Source organism: Eleutherodactylus coqui, chromosome 7 (genome assembly GCF_035609145.1).
Source record: "Eleutherodactylus coqui strain aEleCoq1 chromosome 7, aEleCoq1.hap1, whole genome shotgun sequence".
NCBI lineage: Eukaryota > Metazoa > Chordata > Amphibia > Anura > Eleutherodactylidae > Eleutherodactylus > Eleutherodactylus coqui.
The window spans coordinates 148373966-148401283 of NC_089843.1; the positions used below are offsets into that span (position 1 = coordinate 148373966).

The following is a 27318-nucleotide window of genomic DNA, read 5'->3' on the forward strand; positions in this document are numbered from 1 at the left end:
TTGGCAACAGTGTGCGAGCGGGCTGCGGTATAAGAGCGGACGGCAGAGCGCGGCTCACTACTACAGGCGCAGAGGATGGGGCTGGCGGCACTGAGGCAGTACCTGGACGGCTGGCTGCAGGCCGGCGAGGATGTGTCGCTGCGGGCGCTGCTGCTCTACACCTTCCTCTTCCTGGGGCTCTACTGGCTCATCAGTTCCCTATGGGCCTATTACCACATCATCACCAGGAACTCCCCGCCCGGTCCTACGCCGCTGCCCTTCATAGGCAACTTCGGCTTTCTGCTGCTTCCCTGGTGGCTTCTGCAGCTGATTCAGTTCGGTATAGACGGTGATAAGCTGAGTAAAGCCCCAATTGGGCCCACCAGGAGGGGAGTCTTCCTGTACCCCCACATCGTCCTCACCAATATGGCCAATATATACGGCAAGATCCTGGGCTTGTACATCGGCAACCGACTGATCGTCATCCTCAATGACTTTGACACTGTGAAGGATGCCATGGTGAACCACAGCGAGGTGTTCTCTGACCGGCCCAGTGTGCCCATGGTCAACCTCATCACCAAGAGGAAAGGTACGGTGGTGGAGGATGCGGGCACACGGGGATTGTGGGGGAGCGCAGTGTTGGGAATTGTGGGGTACAGATCATTGCAATAGAACGTTATCGCGAATGGACTTGGGGCCCTTTTACACGGAACGATTAGCGGTCAAACGAGTGAAAGGAAAATGATCGTTTGTTGTAAACGCAGCCAACAACAAACGATCAATTTATTTTTGTTCGTCGTTCGTTTTCTGCAGGCGTGAAAATCACCGTTGGCTCGTTTACTAGTCGTTGGGTTTAAATACCGCTCGTTCGGTTGTTCTCCCTCACTTGTATAGCGACTGTGAGCAACCGAAGGATTTCTCGTGTGAACGGGCCGACGATGTATCTGCCGGTATAACCAGGATCCGGCGAACTCTCACATCCCTCGTTATACAATAAAGGAATCCTGTGATCCTAACCGTTTTGAACCCCATGCGGATGGTTTCCATTGATGCCGATGGAAGCTGTCTGACCCACAGCCTGTCTGCAATTAACATTGCCAACAGGTCGGGGATTCCGCATCATCGCCTGGCGCAGGAAAAAACAATAAAAATTTTGGAAAAAAAACTAAACCTTTGTAACTGCGCGTATGTCCGACGACAGCTCGCTGCGACCACCCGCGGTATAGATGAAGAGGAAAAGGTACAGGTATGCGCGGTCGCCGGCTGCTGTCAGGGTCTGATTCTGATCCGGGCTCCCGCATGTGGAATCCGGCTCTGCGATATGCAGGCGGCCTGAGGACGCTGCCCTTTTAATTTTTTTTTTGCTTACTTTATAAAATCCTAACCATATTATTTTTCCGGCTGGCTTGTTTTCTGCAGGACAAGCTACATTTTAATCGCTTTTTATTACTTTTTTTTTTCTTGGAGACAGGTTGACCAAAAAAAAAAAACACAATTTGTGACGTTGTGTATTTCAGTGCATGCTGTATTTTTGGTTTTTCAGTCCTTGCTGAAAAAACACCTTAGCATTATGGGTCCATGTGCTGTCAGTTGTAGACATGGTCAGCACACGGACTGACAATACCATCATGTGTTGTACTCTTGGTTAATAAATGCCAAATTCCCTATTTGCTCAGCACTGTTCCTCAATGCTCAGCACACATATTAACCCCTTAACCGCCCATACGTTTTTTGACGCCAGCTGTTGAGGGGCTTTATTCTGAAGCGCCTTCTTTTAACAGCGCTACATTACATGTCTGGCATGGGTCTCCCATGCCAAGGGTAGCGAGTGCTGAGCTGTTGCATGACAACCGGGCACTTGCTCTAATGTCGGACTGAAGAAATTTTGAATCCCCTGTTTTTAACCCTTCACATGTCAGTGCGACCGCAGCATATCACAGGCTGTCAGAGGGAGGAGGCTCTCTCTGTTACCCATCGGATTCCCCCCCCTGAGGGTCTCCTAGCTACAGTAGCCTGCGAGGCTCAGTCTCAGATGCTGATTGATAATCACGTCCCCTAGTGGGACAAAAATAAAAGGTTAAAATGTGAAAAAAAAATAAAAACATCAAAAGCCCACCTTTCAACATTTTACTATGTAAAAAAGATACATGTGGTATCGCTGCATTCGTAATGAAAATAGTACGTTATTTAACCCCGCAAAGTACATGTCATGAAAAAAATAAAATACATAAAATAGCTAATTTTGCCTAACTCTCCTTACAAGAACCAAGATGGAAAATGATCAAAATGTTGTGGGGATCAACAAATGGCACTATTAAAAAGTGCAACTCATCCCGCAAAATAAAGTCCTTTCACAGCACCAGTGACAAAAAAAGAAAGATGTTAGGGGTCTTTGAATGCAGCGGTAAACAAAAAATACATCTTATTTTTAAGGATATAAAAAAAGTTGCAAAAAACAATTACATAAATTTGGTATTGACATAACTTTACCAGCCTGCAGAATTAATATAATTTAGGCCCAATGCCTACGGGCGAAATTCGCAGTCAGACACCCGCCACGAATCCCGCAGCAATGTCTGTCCATAGACATGCCATGTTAAACGATTCTTCCATGCTGACGAGCGGAAATCAACTGCGATTTTCCGCTTGCGAGGTTGAATCGCAGCATGTTCTAATTTGTGCGTAAAATCGCACGGACAGCTCCCATTGCAGTCAGTGGAAGCCGTCCGTCCCGCGATACTTCCGCTGTGCTCACCCAGCGCTGGCGTGTCATGCACTGCGCATGCGTGCCGGATCCGCAGAGGTGAGTATAGGGTCTCTGTGGGGCGCAGAGTCTGATTTCGCAGTCGGACTTGGCCGTGAGCGCAGGAACGCAATAAAATAAGACGTGCAGCGATTTGTATATGAATGGGGTTTATATCCGTGCGTCTCACAATGCAAAAATCTCACACGAGTTTCGCGGGTGTGTGCAACCGGCCTCATAGAGCTCTGTCGATGGAAAAATAAAAATGCTTTGGCTCCTCGAATGCGGGAAGAAAAATCGCAGCCTGCTCTATTTTACCATGGCTTCTGTGCGTATGAGCTCCATCGATCTCTATGGATGCGTTTGATCTGCAGTGCATACACAATTAAATTACGTATGAACGCAGATTCACGAGAAGTGAAAATATTGCTCACTTGTTGTTCGCGGTTGTTTAAGCCAACTTTTTAGTCCTCTTAAAAATCTCGTTAGCACTTGCTGGCTTCTTGTCCTGTGTGACCGTTCCCCACTCGGCGCTTCCCGAAGGAAGCTGGGAACGAGAAGCCAGCGAGCCGGTGGCAAAACATTCAGTTTGAAAGCTCTGCATGAGCACTAACTACCTTATCGGTGACGTCGGCACTTGCGCAGTCGCTTAACAGACTGTCGGCCCGTGTAAAAGGGCCTTAGAACAAGCGGAACTTCTGGGCAGACGATGCAGGATGGAGTCTGGGGAGCAACACACACCATCCAGATTGTCTGCAGTCTCGACTTATTGTTGTGGAGGAAGTGCCCAGAAGAATAAGTGTTTTGGGGTTTTTGTAAGTAGTGTATACTACTTCCTAAATAAGTAGTATAAACCAGCCAAGCCTAGAGAGCAGTAGCCTGTTGTGAAGGCTCTCAGAGCAGCTCTCACCATGACAGCACATGGGAATGTCACCTGAGCGATAGAAGGGTTTTTCCAGGGAGTTGAGCAACTTTCTGATGTCCTTCTCTGCTTGCGTTCGGTTTTCCACGGCCGATGCGCTGTCCATATGCGTATATCCTCCCTGGAAAACCACATGCATACATAACCATACGCAATTCATTTCTGCGATCATTCCCAGGTCTCCGGCTGTGGATATTCGCACGTGGAAACAGACCCGCTCGTGTGAGCCCAGCCTTAAGGGGCTACAAACACATTTTCATGTAGTCCAGCAAATGAGGCATGTTTGGAAAGCTTATGCCAAGGGGCTAAATCGTGTAGGTAAATTTGTTTTGCAGCCGTATGTTGCACAATTTGGGTACGAGTACGGGTGGAGGCGAGCTGAACTTTTACATCGGGCCTCTGAGACTCCAGCTATGCCCCTGATATTAGTACAACAGAGGCAGAATTGGGTTTCATTGTAGGGTTACCCCAGGCGTTTGTCATAGTGGTCTTATAAAGATGTGTAAGGCATAAATGGTGTACTTTTTGAAATGTGAAGAAACGGAGATTTATCTGGATTTAGTTGACCAGAAATATTGACTGATTGCAGAAACTACCGTTACTTTACTGCTTACTCTGTTTTTCAGGTGTTATTTTTGCTAAATATGGTCCTATCTGGAGACAGCAGAGAAGGTTTTCCCATACTACATTAAGGCACTTTGGACTTGGAAAGATAAGCCTGGAACCCATAATTATCGAAGAGTTCAAATTCGTGAAGGCGGAAATGTTGAAGTTTGGTGATAAGGGCTTTAACCCCTTACAGATCGTCGGTAATGCAGTTTCCAATGTCATCTGTTCAATAACTTTTGGTAAACGCTTTGACTATGAGGATAAGGAGTTCAAGTCCATGTTGAGAATGATGTCCCGCGGACTAGAAATCTCTCTCAACAGTGAAGCCATCCTGAGTAACGTCTGCTCTTGGATGTACTATCTTCCATTTGGACCATTCAAAGAGTTAAGGCAAATTGTCATAGATGTCACAGCCTTTCTGAAAAGAATAATAAAGGAACATGAGCTTTCCCTAGACCCTAAGAACCCCCGGGACTTTATTGACATGTACCTCCTTCAGATTGATGAGGAGCAGAGAACTCAGTTGGAGAGCAGCTTCAACACGGACTACTTGTTCTACATTATTGGTGATCTCTTCATTGCAGGAACAGATACTACTACAAACACTCTTCTCTGGTCTCTCTTGTATATGTGCGTACACCCAGATGTACAAGGTAAGTGTTTTATTAAACATCTTGGAAGCCCTTACTTGACCTATTAAAGGGGGTTGTCTGAATATAAAGTGTGTGTGTGTGTGTGTTTTTTTTTTTTTGTTTGTTTTTGTTTTTTTTTTTAATGGCTAGGCAGGTGTTGTAGTATCTTGTCTCCAACATGAAGAATGGGTGGAGATGTGATAAATGCCCACAAGCGACGCTCAGTTTGATTGGCTGCAGCTGCTAATGGGGCTGTGTTCTGCAGGACCCCAATTATCAGCACCACCATGGAGGGCACAGGACCAGAGTAGTGTCTTCAGTACAAGGCATATGCACTCCGCAGCTGAGTGGGGCAGGAGAAGGTAGCTGTGCAAGGGGGCCACAGAGGAGCAGCCGGTACGTGGGAGCAGCGGCAGCATGCTGTCCGTGCAGCGGCTTTCAAAAAAAGAAAGGACGAGGAGGTGTGGCAAGGCATCGGCCGGACCACAGCCTTTCCGGCTGACTCAGTAGCAGAGCGGTACAAAGCACCGACCCTGCCTACCTAAATGGGGTTTACGGAGTAGCGGCCTTCCTATAGTACTGCCTCCTGTTTTCAGCGGCACAGTGCTGCAAGGTGCCATCGGCGTTGGTTGACATCCCAGCGGAGGTGACCAGAAGCGCCTTTTATCAGCACCCAGCAGCAGCTAAGCAGAACAAGGCGCCAGCCCTCCCTAGCTGAGCACAGGGTCCAGAGTGCAGCGCCCAGCAGCTTCAGCCAATCAGATTGTGGGTGTCCATCTTGTCTCCACCCATTCTTCATGGTGGAGACGAGATACAATAGTACCGGCTAGACATGCCATAAAATAACAAAATTATACTTTCAGTGGATATAAAAACTCAACGCACCTATTAAAATGCCATTTTTTTGTCTTGTTAAAAAAATCCAACAAAGATGAATCATTTCAGGGTAGAAAATTTTTAAGAACAAAAAACTAAAATGTGGTTGCATAAATATGCACACCCTACGGGCTTATTTAGATGAGCGTATATCGGTCGGTGTTTTCATGGCTGGCTGATACACGCTTCTATCTGAAGAGGCCCCCCTTCCCTCAGCGGCTCTCTGCCTCTCTCCTCCACTCCGGTGTTTGTAATAGGAGCGGGTGCGATGGGCGGAGCTAAACTGCGCTCTGTCCTATCCATTCCCACTGCTGGCTATAGACAAGGGGTGGGAGCTTAGCTTCGCCCCATCCCACCCACTCCCACTGCAAACAGCCGGAGGGGAGGAGAGAGGCAGAGATCCAGTGAGGCGGGGGGACTGCTCAGATGGAAGCGTGTATCGGCCGGCCGTGAAAACACCAGCTGATAGTGTAAATAAACCCTTAAACTTATACTTTGATACACCCTTTTGACCTTATGTCAGCATTTTTGAGTAGGTATCAGAATGGCACATCTTTACTTGGCAATCTTTGTTCACTCTTCCTTGCAAAAGCACTCCAAATCTGATGGCATCTTGTGTGTAGCGCCCTCTTCAGGTCACCCACAGATTTTCAGTGGGATTCAAGTCTGGGCTATTCGAAAACTCTGATCTTCTGGTGAAGGTTGTGCTGAAAGGTGAAATTCCTCTTCAGTCTTTTAGCAGAGGCATGACGGTTTTGAGCCAAAATCAACTGCTATTTGTAACTGTTCATAATGGACTACAGCCACTTTTGCAGCAGTGTAAATAATGGCAGCTATGTACTAACTATTATCACGAGTTTAAATGGGATTGGCTAATTCTGAACACAACCACATCCTAAAATATAAGAGGGTGTTCACACTTGAGCAACCACATTGTTTTGGTTTTGTTTTTATTTTTCCACTTCAAAATGATTTTCAGTGGAATTGAGCAGATAACGGGGCACATGGAAGGAAATAACCTGAAATCATTCATCCTTGTCTGCGGTTTTAACATGAGGGGGGGGGGGGGGGGGGGGGGAACTCGGCATTTTAATAGGGGTGTGTAAACTTTTTATATCCAATGAATCTCTCTTCTCACCTGGAAGCAGCAAAGCTGCTCCATCAAATATCCTGCTGTCAGCACTGGATGGAAGTCAGGTGATTACTGCAGCCAATCAGAGGCTGCAGCATCACCTTCTGTCGACTTGGTATCCGCACACAATATCCTGGGCGCTATGATACCAGGAGTTCGGCATGGGATATTCAGACAACCCCCTTTAAGGATGTTGCCTTGTTTAGAATTTATGGCCATGGTGATTTTAAATCTATTTTTTTTCCTTGACATAGCTGTATAATGGCTATTTAAACTTTTTTTTTTTTTTTTTGTAAATCCAAGATCCGTAACTTTATTTTTCATCAGTGGAGCTTTGTGAGGGCTTGTTTTTTTGCAGGACTAGATGTTTTCATTGATAGCATTTTATTGCACATCCAACTTACTAACTGATCATATATATATATTTTTTTTTATAAACTCCTTTTATATTAGTTTTTTTTTTTTCTTTTGTTTTAACTGTGCAGCATAAAGAACACAACAACCCACATGATAAAATTATTATGTATGCAGTGATGCCAAGTTGTGTTTTTTTTGTTTTGCTTTTTTTCTTGTTGAAGGCCCAATGCACATGGCCGGATTTGCATTTCAGAATCCAGGGCAGGTGTCCGCCTCTGGATTCCGTAGGAAATACTGCCCATAGACATGTTATAGAAAGTCGCAGCATGTCCTATTTAGTGCTGATGGCTTCCATTGAAATCAATGGAAGCAGTCTGCTCTGATGCCCTTCCGCAGTGACATGGCAGAAGGGTCGCCGATTCCGCGTAATTGCCTAGTGCCTGTGCAGCATTCTCCGTACTGCGCATGCGCGCCAGCTGGCACATCCACAGCACAGAAAATAACCATCGGGACAGGTATGCAGAGGTCTCCAGTCGGGAACAGGGTCTGATTCTGCTGCTATTGACTGTGGCATCTAAGAGGTTAAGGGTCACTCAGTGGAATATGTTGGCAATATATAAATAAGGTTATTATTAAAGGGGCGCTTCCATCAGAAAGGAGTGTTGTTTTTTTTTGCTTGTTTTTTTTTAAATATTCATGGAAAACTTATTTAGAATTGTTGGCTTTTCTTATATTCCTGCATTACTATGTAAATAAGAAATACATATAAAATATTGCACTCCTGTAGCACTCAAGGCAATTGACTAAACATCATGAATGGAAAGGAAACCACTTTGCTAGGTTAGTGCTGCTGTAGGAAGATGTTATCTGTAAGAGAATCTCATTAACCACTTAAGGCCCATTTAGACAGGATGAATGTCAGGCAAACTATGCCCGACACTCGTCCCCGCACATACTCGCTCTTGTGCTGCTGCACAGGAACTAGTAAAGCTGGCTCACAGCAGGGCAGCTGGAGATTTCTCTCCTCGCGCTCCCCCGCCCCTCTCCATTGAATTAACATAGCGGCCGTTCAGTACTGAACAGCTGCTATTTAAAGTGAGCGATCAGCTCATCTTGTATGATTTATGCTGCATAAACTATGGACGATGAGCTGATCGTACGGTGTAAATAGCAGCTGTTCAGTACTGAACGGCCGCTATGTTAAGTCAATGGAGGGGGGGGGTGACGAGAGAAATCTCCAGCCACCCTGCTGTGAGCCAGCGATACTAGCTCCTGTGCAGGTGCATGGGGCTAATATGTGTAAGAAAAAAAAGTGTCCAGAAGAGCCCAAGCAGCAATGAACTGGGATTGGCACCTCTTTCTGCCCAGGAAGCAGATGACCTATGCCACGTAATTCAAATTTTCTTTGGTGGGAATGCCCCCCTCTCCTGCCTCCAAAACAAAAAAACAAAAAACTTCAACAATATGAAAACCGTGCTCACCTAGACGTCTCGTGTATATACAATCTGCTATGTTCCTTGGCAATGATTATACTCCTTCAGATGCAGAAGTTTTCTTCTGTCCACCGCCACTCGGTTCAGCTGGCTCTTTGCTGAGAATAAACAATTCCAGGGAGCTTGGACGGCGTGAAAAACTTCCGTGTTTTATTAAAAATTGTGCTCAATACATCATGGCTTACAGAGTACGCGTTTCAACCTTAATACAGGTGATCATGTCCTGTATTGAGGTTGAAACGTGTACTCTGTAAGCCATGATGTATTGAGCACAATTTTTAATAAAGCACAGAAGTTTTTCACGCAGTCCAAGCTCCCTGGAATTGTTTATTCTCAAAATAAAAAAAATTTCTTTATGTCTTTTTTTTCTTTTCTTTTTTTTTACATTTCTGACAAAAGAGTGGGCTTTGGACCTACAGTACGTAGAAAATCTCATCAGTCTTGGATAGTCTAATCAATATATCCAGCTGAATGAGCACATTGTTTACAACGGATTCACGGTTAATTGCGGTCTGTTGCAGTGATTATGGCAGTGGAGGCTGATAGTACATAATCATGTAATTGAACAGTTCATACAGGCACAAAGTACATGGATCGCTGTCCTTTAAAAGTAAACAGTTTGTCAAGTGACATTAGGATCAGGTCAGATTACTGATAACATATCACATCACACGTAATCAATTTTTTTTTTTTGTAGAGAGCAAAGTATAACCATTTTAGCATTCTTTGAAGGAAAAACACAACAGACCCGCATATGGCCGCCTGCAGACGAGCGGGTCGGATCCGGCAGCGAGAATTCTCGCCGCGGGACCCGACCCGAGAGCCTGCAGGGACGAGCGCGTACTCTCCCGCGCCTGGCGGCCCCGGCTCTTTCATGTGCCGGCTGCCGCGCAGCCGGCGCATGCCCAGACCGGAGCCGGCGGCCGGGTGAGTGCGTGCCCCGCACAAAAATAGGACATGCCGCGGTTTGTTTGCTGCGCGAGATTTCGCGCGGCCAAACCGCGGCCGTCTGCATAGGAGTGCGTATTGTAATGCACTCCTATGCAAACTTTCAGTGGCGGGAATCCCGCGGCGGGATTTCCGCCCGTGTGCAGGCGGCTAAATTAGGACATGCCGTGGTTTTTTTCTAGCGAGTGAAAATCCGCGATGCAAATCCGTCCGTCTGGGGACAACTGCGGATCCCCATAGAAGTATATTGGCTGCGGTCAGGAGTGGACAATGTGCTTAAAATACCAGAAATTCCGCCCGTGTGCAGGCACCCTTAGGATGAGTCCTCTGTGTAGGCTCAGTGGGGGTCCAACACTTAGTATCCCAGTCAATCAGCTGCCTGAAGTCATAGCGGCATGTCGGCAAAGCCAGCAAATTAATTATGGTTGTTGATGGCCATGCAGCTTGACAAAAAGCATGTTGCCATTAAACCCTTTTAGGTTTCTACATGAGTAATTTTTGGTGAGCTGTATTTAACCATTTTCCTGTTTATATGTGTCTCTCTCCGGATGTCTACGAGCTCCCACTCCATATTCATTCTATACATATATATTGAACCCTTGCCACACTCCATGATATTATCAAGTTAATAATGGGTTGATGGTGATTTCCTGTTTATGACTCTTCCTACAAGGGATATTTCTTCAGCAGTGTAACTTCTAGTTTTAACTAACCCAGCATGTTTAATAAAGTTGCTGAACTGTTTTCTGGACAGTCTGATGTGAATGATGATCCCTATAATATAAAATGCCTCGTGAACACCTTGGAAAAACAAATGACACAGAAATTGAGTATTTGGTGGCATGTTACTACTTTTACAATTTTCATGTCACCAAAAATGATACAACGTGGCTGATGAATCAGAAAGACTCCCACATTTGGATATCCTGGATCTTCTTTGGTTCACTGGAACTATATACTTTCTACATGTTCACTTGATTTCTTGCAGCTGATCATCTCACTTGAACATAAGCTTAAGACTGGATTCCCACGAACGTATATCGGCTCGGTTTTCACACCGAGCCGATATACGTTGTCCTCGTGTGCAGGGGGGGGGGGATGGAAGAGCCAGGAGCAGGAACTGAGCTCCCGCCTCCTCTCTGCCTCCTCTACGCCCCTCTGCACTATTTGCAATGGGGAGAGGTGGGCCAGGGGCGGGGCTAATTCTCAGAACTTAGCCCTGCCCCATCCCACCTCCTTTCATTGCAAATAGTGCAGAGAGGCAGAGAGGGGGCGGGAGCTCAGTTCCTGCTCCTGGCTCTTCCATCCTCCCCATCCCTGCAGAGGAGAGCAACGTATATCGGCTCGGCGTGACAACCGAGCCGATATACGTTTGTGGGAATGCAGCCCACGGGCTAATTTCCACGGGTGGATTTCCACCGCATACTACATGGCGGAAATCCAGCACGTTGCCCCACAGCTATTAGGTTCTATTGAACCTAATCATGCAATGCTCACAGTCCTGAATTCCACTGCGGAATTCCGCACTGTGAAATCACACGTCCTCACCCGCGGCATGTTCTATTTGCCGCAGGCGTACTTCTAGTGCAGTCAATGTAAGCCGTCCATCACGCTATCTTCCGCTGTGGCACAGTGGAAGATAGCGTGAAAACACTTCCCCGCCTACCGCTTAATATGCTGTGGGCGTATCACATGACGCTGCCGGCGCGTCATGGGCGGCGGATCCGGAGGTAAGTATGGGGTCTCTGGGGGGGCGCCGTGACGGGCTCCGCTGTGTAGCCCGTCACGGCTGTGGGCACTAGGCCTAAGGTGCATTTATACACAAAGATGGCTTTTAAACAATCATTTTTGCATAAACTACTAGGTACTAATGACTATTTGTACCAGTTGGTAGCATGTGAGCCATCCGGAGCTGTATTCACAGTACACAACCCCCGCTGTTCTCTAAATACATTCTCTTTTGTTCTACCTTGCGGCTGACAGCTAAGACAATGTAATCAGTGCTCCCCGGGCAGAATACAGCATGCAGTCCTTCTTATCAGATGTTCTGCCGAACTATGGATTTCAGGCTTAACTGAAATTCATCGTTCGGCAGAAAAGTGAAAGATGGGAACATTTACACCCAACGATTATCACTCAAAAGATGGCTTTTGAGGGATAATCGTTGTCTAAATGGGCCTTAAAGTCCTCGAGGAAACTCAGTCTTCCTAGAACTATATCAGACTCATAAAGACTTTATAGCATTGCACAAATCTTTACAAGGTAATCTCTCTAAATTGGAGAATCATATTAATTCTATCAGGAAATCCAAGTCTGAGCGAGACACACGTGGCCATCAGACTAATGCTGGGTATACCTGGCGCTCACGGTGCAAAAACGCCTAACAGGAGGCCAAAATGTACTCTAAAGAATCCAATACCCACAACACAATGTGAGTTTTTCTTCTTCAGATCCGGATACGTCTGATGTACAAACCGATTATGCAGATAAGGATGCATCTTCCAATTATTTTGTGGCTTCAAATAAACATAAAGCTCGTTCTTCTACAGCTCACCAGGCAACTCCATGTTTCCTCTGCAAACATCCAGCAAACTGCCAAAAATCCATCAAGAATTCTGACTGAGCCGGTAAAAAAACCAACTACTACATGTGGAAACACAACCACAAACATCCCATGTGGACAATGTTTCACCAGTTGTCAATTTATATGCGACAATCTTGAATTCTGCACAATTATCTGCTCTTTCAAAGAGTCTCAGTTTTGCGCCCACCTGTAATATGAACCTGCATCAGGTGAATAATCAATGTATGTGACTACTAGGGTGAATGCCCACGGACTGAATCACTATGCGTTTCCCGCTGCGGAAAACGTGCGTGAATTCCGGAGCGATTAGGTTCTATTGAACCTAATAACTTTCTGCCTGCCAATGTTCACATGGGGAATCCTACAGCAGATTTCCGCAAGCGGAGAAAAAAATGCAGCATGTTCTATTTTCCGTGGTTTAACACAGCGGGAGGTCTCCATTTAATGGGAGACAACGGAAATCCACGATCACTCGCAGGCACTTTCTTTTTTGTTTGTATTTAATCTCAGTACTCCCGCAGCGGAAATCCACGGGCATATCCTGCGTCACTTGTGGGCACGAGCCCTTAAGTGTGGAGAAACACTTTTCCAATATTTCTTCTATAGAAAATATTATTCCAGTTATTCCTTTTTTTTTCCGGATCAAGGTAATGTTTTGAATAGCGTTGAGCAACAAGCTCGTCCTTTGGAAATGAACAATACACTACTCCAGCTCTCATCAGTTTACAAGATGAGCCCATCTCTCCTGTGGATGTGGTTTTATAACCATTAATAAATCAAATATATCCTCTCTAAACAAGAACATCAGTTATCGACTCTTTTCAAATTCAAGTGGAAAAAGAACTTGCCAACTTATGTACTGCCTGGAATATAATATATCACTAAGGGCTGCTTCACACGGGTGCTGCGGTTTTCGGCCTCCCATGCTGTGGACGAAAATTGCTTGAATGAGAAGCAGCCGCAACCAAGTTGCAGCTGCATCTCCTATTTTTTTCGCCCATGCAGATGGCACAGGCTCCGCCGCAGCTTGGCGGCAGTGGGACGGGGCAGGAGCTAGTGTGCTAAACTACTTTACCGCCCCTCCCTTTAGTAGCGGCTCTGCTAAACTCCCTTCCCACCCCTTCCTTCTATCCCCCCCCCCCCCCCCCCCCTTCGGCTGGCTGACTGCAAATTCCCTCTAGCCTCCCTTTTCCGGCAACTCTCATTGGCTCCTATAGGAGTCTATGGGACCAACTGGTGTGTTCCCGCAAAAGATAGGTCCAGTCCTATCTTTTCTGGTCAGCGTAAAAGCGGCCGCAATGCGCACCGTGTGTGCTATCTTTGCCGGACGATTTTTCCGCTCTAAAAAATCGCCCATCTCAACAAATGCTTTGGAATCCAATGCAGCAGATTGTCGCAATTCTCGGCCAGCGTTTTAGTGTGGCAACATTGCTGCAATAAAACGCTTGTGTGAATAAAGCCTAAGGCTAATCTCACACAGGCGAGTGCAATATCAGGCCGAAAAACTACAAGAAGGTTTGTCCTCAGGGATAGACTAAATATAGATAAAACCATATGATTATTTGTTGGTAGACTCTCCAGTCTGCCCGATGTCCCATGCATTACCCAAAATTCATGAAATGACTTTCCTTCTCCTTTACACCCAATTATAGCTAGTAATGGCTCGGTATATTGGCTCATTCACACGGGCATATTGTCACCGTGTATTTCCTGTGTGTAACACGCGGTGAATGGAGGCAGTGAAAGTCTATGGACTTTCATTCTTCCATTCACACCTGTGTTAGAACTGCCTGGTGGCGTCAAGATACACTAATACCGGATTATAAATGGGGCCAAAAATATAGCGGCATCCAAAACCAGATCTGACTATTTTGCACATCTAAATGTCAGTCCAGTTGTGTGACAGTTCAGACCCCACCAGACACACCTGATGCTGCATCTAGTTTTTCTTCATTTTTTTTCTACTAGTCTTGGTGTTGATTTTTTTTTTAACATTAAACAAATCCTACCGAGAAATCTCCCTGTTCTTCTGCAAGACGATTCCCTGGCCCACATTCTCCAGCTGGGTATCCAACTGGTCACCAAGAAAACATGTAGGATAGTCAACAGGAAAGCGACCAGCAAATACAACAATACTTCTCTGACGTCTCACAATATGCTCATGACTAAAGGTGGTCTCAGATGGGCCCAATCAGGATGTGGTCCGCGCTCTCTATTAAAATAAACCAAAACATTTTATTCCTCTTCAACATCCCAGAATTTTTGTATAACCTGTACCGCTCCTCTGGTCAAATCCGTTGTGAGCCATACGTTGAATGCACATCACGTAGACTAGAACTATGTATTGCTGATCATTTCTGGCTCTAATCCCTCCTCAGGTGTATTGATACGTTCCCCCGTCTGCAGCATCCAGACCTTTCTTGGGAATCCTCCAAGGGGATGCATCCTCCTTTATAGTCACTGGCACTGAAAGGGTGTTCCGTCCAGCAAGAGGTGGAGATTAGGGTTGGGACATTGACACAAAAATATCGATAGTCGATAGTATCGACTATCGCTGAACAACCTATCCATTATTGTAAAGTGCTTCACAATGCTCCTTCCAGCAGACACAATTTCACCAGCCTTTGAAAACCTTCTTTCTGCAGGAACCGAAGTAGCAACTTCAGAAAGATATTTTCTACCAAGCTGGTACAAATTGGAGTAGGGTTGGCATATCTCCCTCCATATTTTAATAGGATTGTCTCCTAAACGACCTGGGGGTGGCAAGGGTCTACTATCTTTTCTATGGGCACTGCGTCCCGTTAGACGCTGAACGCACGACATGTCGCATCTCCTTTTCTGGACGCGACCTTCAGGTGTTCAGCGCAGCCCTCCATCTGCATGTGGAAATGCTTTCATTTAGAAAGCATTGCCCACAGCCATCGCGTTAGGTGCAAGCGTTCAGAGCATGGGTCTAACACAATCAACAAACGCATGTGGAGACGGGGCCGAAGACCCCACTTTTTCTGACAGTCGTTTTGCCTGAAGCAAACCTCATTGGTGACAAAGAGTCACCTCACACTTTCCAAAAGTTTCTAGAACTTGTTTATAAGTTCATCAGTGCCTCGAGGGAAACTGCATCCTGTACAACACAAAGGAAAGGGCAGAATGTAAAGAAAGAAGATCTGGTCACCGGACCACAAGACACGGTTCATCTGTACAAAAATATATATATGGCCTTAAACTATCGATGTTACCGATATATCGGACATAACAATATCGATGAAAAGTATCGCCAAAGCATTAGCGATATATCGGTTTTCGATGTCCCAACCTTAGTGGAGATTAGTTAAACAGATTGCTTTCAAGAGAGGCTTATTGGGTTAAGTGGTTAAACAGATTTCTACATGATCCTAACCTCCAGAGCTGATCTGTTTATATGCTAATAGTTTTATATTGTTTTTAATGTGTTTTATTTCCTCATTATTTATTCATTAGTAGTAGTGGTCACGCTTTTGTTATATTCATATAGAAACATTGTATGTTAGGCTGAGGGGAGACAATGTCCATCTAGTTCAACCTGTTTCAACCCCCCCCCCCCCCCCTTGAGAGGAAGGCAAACAAAAAAACCAATGAGGCAGAAGCCAATTTAGGCCGTGTGGGGGAGAAATTCCTTCCCGACCCCATAATGGCAGTCAGAATAATCCCAGGAGCAATGTTTGAAAGTTCCTACTGGAATCCAAGACCCAGATCAACTGTTACCTTTTAAATTACCTACTTCTTGTACAGGCTATATGCTATGATTAAGGCCCAATGTCCACAGGCGGATATGAATTGCAGAAGATCTGCAGTTCAAGCCGCCCATAGAGAAGCATGGGCGTCCACAATTGAATTTACACATGCGGATTTGTTTTCCAGATTCCGCATGCGGAAAACAAATTGCAGCAAGTTCCATTCTAGTGCGGATTCCATGTGGATAGCTTCCATTGAAGTCAATGGAAGCCGGATGGCCGCGTTTATTCCGTGCAAAGCAGGAGTTTGAAGGGGGAAAAAAAAAAACTGTACTGCACATGTGTGCTGGCGCTCCTGCCGGCACCTCCACACACGTCCGCAGTACAAAAAAAAGAAGACCCGGACTTTCTATGGATATATTCTAATAAAGATTCATTTTTATAATGAAGTGTCGGAGCTATATACATCGGTTTTTCCTCAGTGTGAAAGCTGCCAGTGACTGAATAACAAACGATGACCGTCCTCTATAAACATGAACTGCCTGTTCACTGTGAATTTGGGAAGATGGGTGGCAGCGATCCCCATCCCGCTCCGCCTCCATTCACGGAGCGATCCCTGTTAAACTCTTGACAATCGTCTCATGTAAAATGACCCTTATTAGCATTACTTGCTGTTTTCAATTAGTTGAAATTTTATTGGCCTACAACAACTGAAATCCAGTAGAAGTGAATGGGGAACCCACTGATTTCTGAATGCATCCTTCGTAGTAAACCTCTAGCACATACTTGTATCAGAACACAATCTGTACATGTTCTCTTTTCCTCTTTATCAGAGAAAGTCCAAGCTGAAATTGACTCTGTTGTAGGCCGTGAGAGGCCTCCGTCCCTGACTGACAAGACTAAGATGCCATTTACAGAGGCCACTATTATGGAAGTGCAGAGGATGACTGCGGTTGTTCCCCTCTCAGTACCACACATGGCATCTGAAACTACAGGTAAGCGACATCCTATTCCACAGTATCTGTAAGACATTCGATGGTTAGAATACAGCCGTGTTACTATTGCTTTGTCAAAAAATTCATCCATCATATTAGTCATGGCTCCATTACTAACTGAAGCCATGGTGTTAGTGTGAACTAAGCCTTAAAGAGGACCTGTCACTGGATCAAGTCAGTGGGGCTGACTGCTTTGGAGCAATGCGCCATGCAAGGGACCCACTGACTCAATACCCCTTCTTCTTTTTTGGGGGGCGATATTTTACACGCAGCACAGACCTTGCCACTGCATGGATGTCCCATCTTTTGCAGGTGCACGTATATTACGTCTGTAAATGACGGACATTTGAACACATCATAGGAAACCAATGGTTCCATCAGGTGCGCTTTTTTTTTTTTCTGGTGCGCACATAGGCGCGCGCATAAGGAAACCACTCGTCTGACTTCACCCTGATCCAGTGACAGGTCCTCTTTTATCTTGTCACATGGGTCTGTACTTTTGTACTTAATAACCACACATTGCAGTGGGCCTCCTCAATAGCTTTAGATCATTGTGGGGTTCTAGAATCTGTATAATATATTGATAAACTAATTTAATTAAATTTTTTACTTCTATAGCTGATTACTGAAAAGGCAGAACTAGTATGTGGGTTGAATAAGCTGGCTGCCCTTTTTCATGTTTACTGTACAATTTTACCAAAAACCATGCTGCTTCGTTATGTCTACCCTTCCCACCCATTGGTTTGAAGTGTGTAGCCCCCCCCCCCCCCCCCCCCACACACACACACACACATATTTTATTAGAATTAAAATAATTGGCACCGAATTTATCTTTATAGGGGAGAAGACTTTTTTTCCTGATACAAAATTTCAAACCCGCTGTATAGCCATGAGATAAAGTGATGGCTTATCTCTTAGGTCCTCTCACACGGCCCCATCATCATCATGCAGATTCTCTCTAGATCACAGGAATCTGAACAGTAATGGTTCCATGGAAATGCCCACAGCGACTGAACGACGAATAGCTGATGCAGGCATAAAAATCAGACGACGATCAGCCCGTGTGAACAGGCAGTCCTTCACCAACGAATGACGTCCTGTTTTCCGTGAATGAAGGCAGACAGCCGGAGATCGTTGTGTTCCTCTCCGCCTCCATTCACTGAGCAATCGGGGCTCCTGTGTGAAAGCTCAGGTGCGATTACTGGTGGGACGACTGTCAGGCACTGACGCTTCTTGCAGCCACCACTAGGAGGAAGGCGGTTAGAAAGCTATTGTAAATAGGTTACGAATGGAACTGAATAGTAAAACCACAAGCTCAAAAGTTCTCCATAGTGGGGTCTGCAGGTAGCAAAAATTTTTATCCTTTAATAGTTGTAGTTCGGCCTACATTAAAGGAGCTCCAACTGCTCTGAGGGTATAGTAAGACAATAATTGTCAGAAAATTTTGGACCTAAAAACATTGTCAAGGATATTCACTTTAAGTTTTATAGTACAAATACATTGGGGCCCTCATACGTGATGATCACAATCCCTGACCTCTGACACTTCCTCCTGGAGTCTGTGTGTACAGGAAGTGCAGTAACGCTAAGGCCAGGTGGAAGTGTCTGAGATCAGAGCATGTGATACTCAGTAGTGCCGGGACTAGAACACTGCATGGAAGGTAAAGTATTTCCTTGTGGAGTTGCTGCCCCACCAGAGGTACTGGGGGCACTGTTATCACTAGGGGTCACTATTACAACTCGGACCTCTAGGGGCTGCTTTTACCTTTGGGGATACTGTTATCATTGCTAGCCATTATTACTACTGGGATCACTACCAGGCCACTATTACTACTGGGAGCACTGTTAATACTGGATGCCACTTTTACCACTGGGGCCACTTGGTGGCCACTCTTACTACTAAGGACCACTATTACTACTTGAGGGCCATGATTACTACTGGGGAGAACTCAGAAGGGGCACAGTTACTATTAGGGTCGCTGTGGCTATCTAGGTCCATTCGAAACTAAACTCTCCACTTCTTTAGCCCACCGTGGAAGTTTTAATTATAAATTCCAAAACTCGTAACACCACATTATTGTCATCTGGTCAGTAAATCTTATTTACCTCGGTTTAGCGTGAAGGTTTTCAGGTGCTCTGGGTGACCGTGAGTTAAATTGCGACAACAAAAGAGAAAAAACGGCTCCTTATAAACACTTCTTTTTATTTCAAAAAAATCCATAAAATTACGAACTGTACCAATAATTTGTAATTTTGTGGATTTTTTTTTTTTAATAAAAGGAGTGTTTTTTAAGGAACCGACTTTTCTCCCTTTTGAAGTTTTAATTTAGTATGAAATAGGATAAAAAAATATATCTTCTATTGTTCTGAACCTGGGCACTTCGAGTCAGGTGCTTCTTATAGTCCGAAAAATACGGTAACTACAAATGGTTCTTGGAAATGTAAACACAGGGGGATTAAAAAAGAACCATGGAAACAGTGGGGCTGATTTATTTATACATGAATTGACCTAAAACAGCCAAAAGGGTAGAAAAACTCCTCAGATTTTTAATGCACCTTACACACGTTTGATACAAGCGCCGCTGGTGACGCGGCCGATGTCAGGTCGGTAGTCCAGACGTGTCCTGGCAGATTCTCTGTTACTGAATTCACTGAATCCGGAGGTACGTTGTTTTATTCGTCCTGTGTCGCCAATGGCGCCCACACTGACCGTCTGTAGGGTGCATTTAACCCGTGAAGAGTAGTTCTACCTTTTTCTGTCATTATGGCGGCTGTAAGTCAACTCCAGTAGGAATAAATAAGCCTTAGGCCGCTCTCGCATACACTGTTTTTACAGCATTTCCAGAACCAGCGAGTACAGCCTATTTTATTTTTGTGTTTTTCTTCTTTTTTTTTCCCCCTTTGCCTGTTTTTTCTTTTTTTTTCTGCTTTGTGCTTATTTGCGCCTGCCTGACTTCTGCATGTCTCTGGAGTGAACTAGGCTTTCTTTTTGTGCGTTCATCGACATATTTTACTGTTCTTTTTCCGCCCGCGGCATGTTCACTTCTTCGCGACAAACAAAGATGCACCAATTTAAACGAACAGGCAAATAGAGCATGCTGCTTTTTTTTTTTTTGGCACTACCAAAAAGCACAGGAAAAATACACATGTGAACACACCCATTGAAATCAGTAGGCTCTATTCTCTGCGTATTTTGCATTCGCAAACATTCCTGTGTGAAGAGGGGCTTATTAAGGAAAGAAATCTGAAAACCTTTTTAACCCCTTCCCGCTTAAGACGTACATTTACGTCATGCAGCACCGGGGTATGTATGAAGGGAGATCGCAGGCACTTTATTAAATGTTTATTACAGCTGACACCCGCGGGCAATAGCTGCAATTGGCCACTCGGCCAATCACGGCTATTAACCCTTTACATTCCGCTGTCAATTCTGACAACGGCGGTGAGATCGCAGGGAGCCATGTGGGTGTCATGGCAGCCGGGGTCCTCCTGAGCAGCCCCAGGGCTGTCTCGGCAGACTGCCTATCAAGCCATCCTCGTGGGGTGGCTTGATAGACTGACTGTCATATTGCATCGCTAGTTGTGGTCCCCTAGGAGGGCTTAAAAAAAAAAAGTAAAAATCAGATCCATAAAGTTTTACTAATTGTTAAAAAAAACAATCTGCATCATTAAGGGGTTAAAAAATGTCACAAGTCCAAAAGCAGTGGAGATGGCAAATTAGAAACTTTTGTAAAGAATCAGTTAGAAAAAAAATTATAGTAGTAGGTTCTACATTAACATATTATTTGGGACAGTTTTCTTTAGCGGACTCTCTATATGAGTGAGTTTTATGCACCTTTTTTTTACAACCATCCAATAATTCAGCACCATTCTGGCCCCATTGGCACTAGGTTAAAGGGATCTTGCTGTGTGTTGCATACATATATTATGGAGATAGATAGATATAAAAACAAACTATGGTTTGCTGTGTGTTTTAATCTTTCTAGTGTTCCGGGGATATACTATTCCTAAGGAGAGTGTGGTATTGGCAAATCTCTGGGCCGTACACAGAGATCCAAAGGTGTGGGAGAAACCAAATGACTTCATCCCCAGCAGATTCCTGGATGAACATGGACAGATACTGAAGAAGGAAGCTTTCATACCATTTGGCATTGGTAATGACCTTTGGAAAATTCATAAAAACCATAAAGAATTTATTTTTAAAATTATTAAAGAAGAAAACAAAGAACAGGTCCCTCTGAGAGGGCAGTGCAATCAGTAACATTACGAACAGCTTAAAGAATGCTAATCATAGTATGCTCCATTCCTCGAGCAAAAGGATGGCGCACCTATCAAGGCAGGTTGCCCTAGACCAACACAATGTCCGGCCCGCCACCTCACTTTCCGTGGCCCACCGACTGTGCAGTAAGTTCCCTCATCCTCCTTGCTGTTGTCAGTATGCGATCTTCTATCGTCTTGTTCTGTCTAGTGCAGACAGTAATAGAGGAGTGCTGATAACACACTGACAGCAGCTGCGGAGGAGCGTACCGTTGCCTAAAGGGAATGAGAGTGGGAAGATGCCATTAACCTTGGTAGAGGCAGTGGGGGTCCGATATGGACTGTATCCACATCTTCATGACAGGACTGAGACCAATATGTCCTGGCAGACCTTTAATCATTTTATGTGATGTATGTAAACCATGCAGTACTGCTGCAGTTTTCCCAGCTGTTTCTGTAACTCGCATAAAAGTGAATGAAGAATACCCCAAACCTGCAGGGTCACCTCTTTTATTCTTTTTTTATTTTTTTATTTTTTTTATTCAACAGCGCCCTCTCCAGGTAGGACAGGGGTCGCTGGACCTCCTTTCTAAAGAGAAGTGCAGATTTGAAAGGTAGACTTACAGCTATCAGACATTTATGCCATCTCTTGTGGATATGGTATAAATTGGTGGAAGTACCCTTTAAATCTAAACTTTGGGTAAATGGAGGCTTTTTCCTGGATTTGTAGAAGTTCTCAGAATAAGTGTTGTATACGCACTAACTGTTTTTGTCTTTCGGTTCATTACTCCATTCACACGCAGGGTAAATTTGTAGACCTGTAGCAGATGTTTAATTCCTGTTGTAGTGGAAGACCAAAATGGATGTCAGAATTTCTAGATGGGAAAATAGTAAGAAATTAGTTTCTTTGTGTCTTGTATCTCATTATTATTTATTCTGTCTACTTAGGTCGTCGGGTCTGTATGGGTGAGCAGCTGGCCAAGATGGAGCTGTTCTTGATGTTCGTCAACCTACTGCAGTCTTTCAGTTTCTCATTTGCTAATGACAGATTTCAGCCAGAATTGGAGGGTCGCTTTGGATTGACTCTAGCGCCGTACCCATATGATATCAAGATTGTTACAAGATGATCTGTAAATGATAATTACAGGATAATCTTGTTTTTGGAATATTCGTTCAAAGTTTTGGGGGTTTTTTTTATTTTCTTTTTAAATCTTTAAAAAAATCCGTTCAGAACCTTGCAACTTACAGCCTACAGGACAACCAAAAATGGTGAAAATAGAGTGCTTACTTATAAAACGTCATATATAATGTACAAAGAGTACAATTGTTTGCTGGCATATGGCCCATTCCTCGGCTCATATGCATAGCGTCTGTAATTAACGGCACTTGACATTAGAACATATCTTAAAGAGTACCTGCACTCTCCGAAAACCTTTGACATGCTTCCTCTACACCTCCTGTGAGGCCAACTTCAGCTGCCAGAAGCAGACAGAAATGAGCAAACATAGACTAGGGGGCAGAGCACTCGAGTGAGCTTTGTAGCCCCTCATTCTAGCGAGCTGCGAGACCCCCACTGATCAATATTTTTTACATGTCTCTATGACCTGTCAAAGGTTTTTGAAAGTGCAGGTACTCTTTAAAGAGAACACGTCACCTTGAGTGTTTGCCTTAACTTGTTTGCATAGAACTTTGCTTAGGGCCCTTTTACATGGGCCGATAAATCCAGCGGGAATCTGAACGATTATCATTCAATGTAAATACATGCACCCAACTCGTTGTTTGGTTTCTGCATGCAGAGAACTGAAAAATGGAGCGTCCCGTGTAAACAGACAGTTGTTCATCTATGAAAGACTGCCTTCTTACTGCGAATGGAGGCCTGCGATCCCCGGCCGACTCCGCCTCAGATCGCTAAGCAATGATCGTTCCTATGTAAAAGCTCAGAGCTATTATCGCTGGGATGACCTGTCGGGCATCCAGGCCTCACAGGTTATCCCGTGTAAAAGGGCCCTTATCACTGTAAGAAACGGCCCCTTGAGTGTCCTTTATAATCTCCTCTACATCATGAATGAATGCAGACTTTAATATTTGATTAGCTTTCATTTGACAGCAACTTTGTGTAACCAAAATACCACTTTAACATTCGGAAAACATGTAATTATGTGCAGATAATCGTATGGAGTTAGTCTCTCTCCTGTCTCCCCTGCTAGCAGATGCTACTTACCAGTGGGTTTAGAGCACTGACAAACCATCATTTTTAGGTCATCAGAAAAACTCTGATCAGCAACAAGCCGGCATATTCCTGCTGATTGTGCATCTACTGCCCATTTACACTGCACAATGATTAGCAACATTTGCTCAATTTAACTATTTTTAATTTTTTTTTTACACAATATTTGCTCTATGTAATGCCCTTAATTGTTTCCCTAGCAGCAGCCTGTGGTCATAAAGACTCAGAGGATAATGCATTAGCATACAGACGTATGCTACTAAAGTATAAGTTGTAACTAAACCTGTACACCCATAATCCCTTAACTGGATTTTAAGAAAAAAAAAAGTAATATATACATATTTTTTTGTAACTTTTTTTTTTAGCTTTTTTTAATATAATTGATTAGTATTAAAAACTTACAAAAAAGGGGAATCCACACAATCAGAATAACCTAAGGAATTTAACAGGTTATTTAGTATAAGGCGTTAAGGCATAAACTAAAAGTATCTTTTTTTCACCTATTTGTGCTGCAAAGTATACATTACAAGTAAGTAATTTTATATGTAACCCCATATAACTTCTCACATGGTAAGCCTCATACAGCCTTATCAATGAAAAGGTTGCAGAGGCAAAAACGAAAAATGTAGTGCCTCCTTAAGGCCTAAAGAGGCCTTGTCATTTAAGGGGTTAAGAAATGCAGAGTTTTAGTGAATTGTTAAAAGGGAGCAGAATAATTCCCCGTTCAATCGTCTACATGAATGAAAAGGTTTCTTCTTAATTTTACAAGATTGTAACAGTCTATGCGGATAGTCGCCTTAAAGGGATGACTGTCGGGTGTGGAAGCATCCAACAGCCGTCCCACGGATTACTGCCCAGCTATCGCTACAAACCAAGCAACTCCGGTGATTCCTCACTCAGTGCCTTGTGGATGGCTTTGTATACACAGAGATTACCGCCCAAATTCTGTTTCCAGTGAGAATTTGGGCAATAATCACCCCTTTTAGATGCTTTAAATTAGACCATTATACCAAATGGAAAAGACGGACCTAATACAGTATAAATCGGCGTGTAAGCAAAGTAAACCTTGTCTGTCTGATCAGCGTAGCGATGTGTCTTGTTGGCCTTCCCTCCGTACGGCGGGTATGTATTTGTGTAGCAATGTTATGTGTCTTGTTGGCCTTCCCTCCGTACGGCGGGTATGTATTTGTGTTATGTGTTCTCTTATGCCCATACTTATGTTCAGCACCATCTGCCAACATAATATCGTTACTATTCATTTTCCAGACATGTTTCCATGATTGCACTTTAACCTGTCTTCTATGGCTGCTGTGTGAAAAGAACTATTGAGTTTTAGAATGATTTCAGAAAATAAATGCTTGTGGTCCGCAGTCAGGTATCCATAATGCTGGCAGAGGGCCGCATATTTATTGCACTATCTCTTCAAACCCTTTAAAGTTCATGAGTATACAACTTTTGTGCCATGGAGCAAAGTACTCAGGCTGATTTGTTTTATAACCTGCTGTAAACCGTATACATTTAGGAGAATAAACTACATGTAGCCTGCTCAAATCCTTCATGTGAAATCCCAGACAGATTGGATGGTACTGAGGGGCTCTGTGGGACCATATCAGCACTTCCAGGACTCCTTCTTTTTTACGCTGCTGATAGTTGTTAATAACATTGGCTGGATGTTCGGGGCCGTTGTCCCGCTGCAGAATAAATTTGGAGCCAATCAGACGCCTTCTGTTAAAAAAAAAGTCTTATTTTGCAGCATTTTTTCCAGCTCTGCCTACATTTTTTACACAGTACTGTACCGTGAACTAACTGCACTTCTATGTTGCACTTGACATTTAGAAGGTAAATACTGTCTGAAAGCACAAGCAGTCATTTAGCTACTTGGAATAAGTGGCAATTGAGCCGTCCCTCACAGTAACAGAAAACGTTTTAGAACCATCCAATAAAAAAACCTCTACCCAAATTAGATTTTTTTTATGCAATTTTAATGATTTTGTCCAAGTTTATCGTCTTTGGGTCTGAAGTTTAGGAAGGGGACAGTAGTGAGTCTTTGGAACAAATGATAATTCCGGGGATAGGTTTGGCCGCGGGGCATTTGCAACTTATCATGGGCAGAAATGCTTATTATGTCATACTGTGGTACCTGATGCACTATGTATTACCCAGTTGTAGGGGCATTGTATACCCCACAGTGTTCAAAAACATATACACCTGTATATGTCTGCTCATTTACTTTCATTTTTTGTTGTATTAACTACCATAGTAAACCAAACATGCCACACTTTTTTTGGCATGCATTTGCCCCCATAGAAAGCTATGGGCACATTTTATAGTATATGGGTAGAAAAATTCTAAAACCTTTCCAAGTATACATGATCCTATACATCTGACTGGTGTGAACATGGACCATGAGAAGATGAAACATTTAACATTAAAAGAATCTTGAGGATTTGAATGACCATCTAATTAGTATTCATACAGTATAGGAAATCTCTTATACAGTTTGCGTTGTTTTAATTTATAAATTATTATAATCAACGCCCAGAAAAATGCTTCTGAAGTGTATGGTAAAGATGTATCTCTCTCATGCAGCGGATATACCATGTTGGGACATTTCATTTAATAACCTATGCTTTTGTTATAACTCTGTAGCAACCAATGTGCTTTCCCTGTGATGGGAATAAGGGTGGGCACATTCATTATTAGGTTTCATCCAGCATTATGATTGCACTAATTCTCCTATCTCGGCTGTGCAGCCCTTTTATTGTGATTACATTCCATATTAACCCTTTTCAATCCACCGTCTGACGTCTAAAGACATTCTGATTGAAGGCTGTACAGCTCCCGATGTCGGAAGACGTCCGGCAGGGTATTCTTACTGTATATTACTGGCCGCTCTGTTGTCTCTGTATGAACTGCATTTTCAATATGGCAGGTTTCCTTTAACCCTTTGCAATCCAATTTTGGATTCAGGGTTTCCTAGGGGCTTTCTCTTTCTGCTATTATACAATGGCACCAGCTGCTGGCTGGAGCCAATACTGCGATATGGGACATGCTGGAGAGGCCCCCCGACAACAGTGCAGCCAGTAATACAGTAAGAATACCCTGCCGGATCAGAGCTGTACGGCCTTCAATCAGAATGTCTTAAGACGTCAGACAGTGGATTGGAAAGGGTTATAATCTTTCCCCATAAAGCTATAGATCGGTCTGATCAGCTCCTCCTGCTCTATAACATGATACACCCCATTCTGCAGGCATTTGCAATGTGACCGCTTGCCTTTAAACAATAGTACAAAGTTTCAATCACATTCCAGTTATCACTATAGTTTTGACTACTGCTATGAACAAAGTGTGCTAATGACATGTCAATGCAAAGAAATGACCAATATCGCTGTCTCTCCTCCGCTTATGTTGTGGGCACTCCCCTGTCCACTAACACTTAATTGGATGTCAATGACAAATCAATGTGTGTACACCTGAATTTTTAACAATGATATTTCTTTTTGTAATAAAAGCAATAAAGGAAATGAATTTATTTAAAAATTGTGCGAAGTTCCTATTTGCATGGTTTCACTGAGTGTATTTGGTGTATTGACTAAAGAATATATTGGCAATCCTCTCATATAATCAAATCGGATTCTTGTGCATTTTGCTCCCCACAATAGGTGTCTAAAATGGCATCATATTCACACTGCATAGGTCTAGTGAGGCACCATAAAGTGTTTTTCCCTTAGAAACCCTTAAACTGTGCAATGAGGGTAAAACTAGGTCTGAGATCCAGTACTAGACTTTTTTTTTTTAATGTGGATTAAACTTTCACCACCCTAAATAATATGCATTAGCCAATAGAGATGCATG

The 27318-nt window shown here is 43.9% G+C and overlaps 1 protein-coding gene across 1 annotated transcript; it reads left to right on the forward strand.

Moving 5' to 3' along the window:
* On the forward strand, nucleotides 1–26991 carry CYP2U1 (cytochrome P450 family 2 subfamily U member 1). Its single transcript, XM_066573813.1, has 5 exons — nucleotides 1–568; nucleotides 4271–4906; nucleotides 16819–16980; nucleotides 20966–21133; nucleotides 22185–26991. The coding sequence occupies exons 1-5, from the start codon at nucleotides 76–78 to the stop codon at nucleotides 22361–22363; spliced, it is 1638 nt and encodes a 545-aa protein (XP_066429910.1). The 5' UTR covers nucleotides 1–75; the 3' UTR covers nucleotides 22364–26991.
* Nucleotides 26992–27318: the final 327 nt, after the last annotated feature.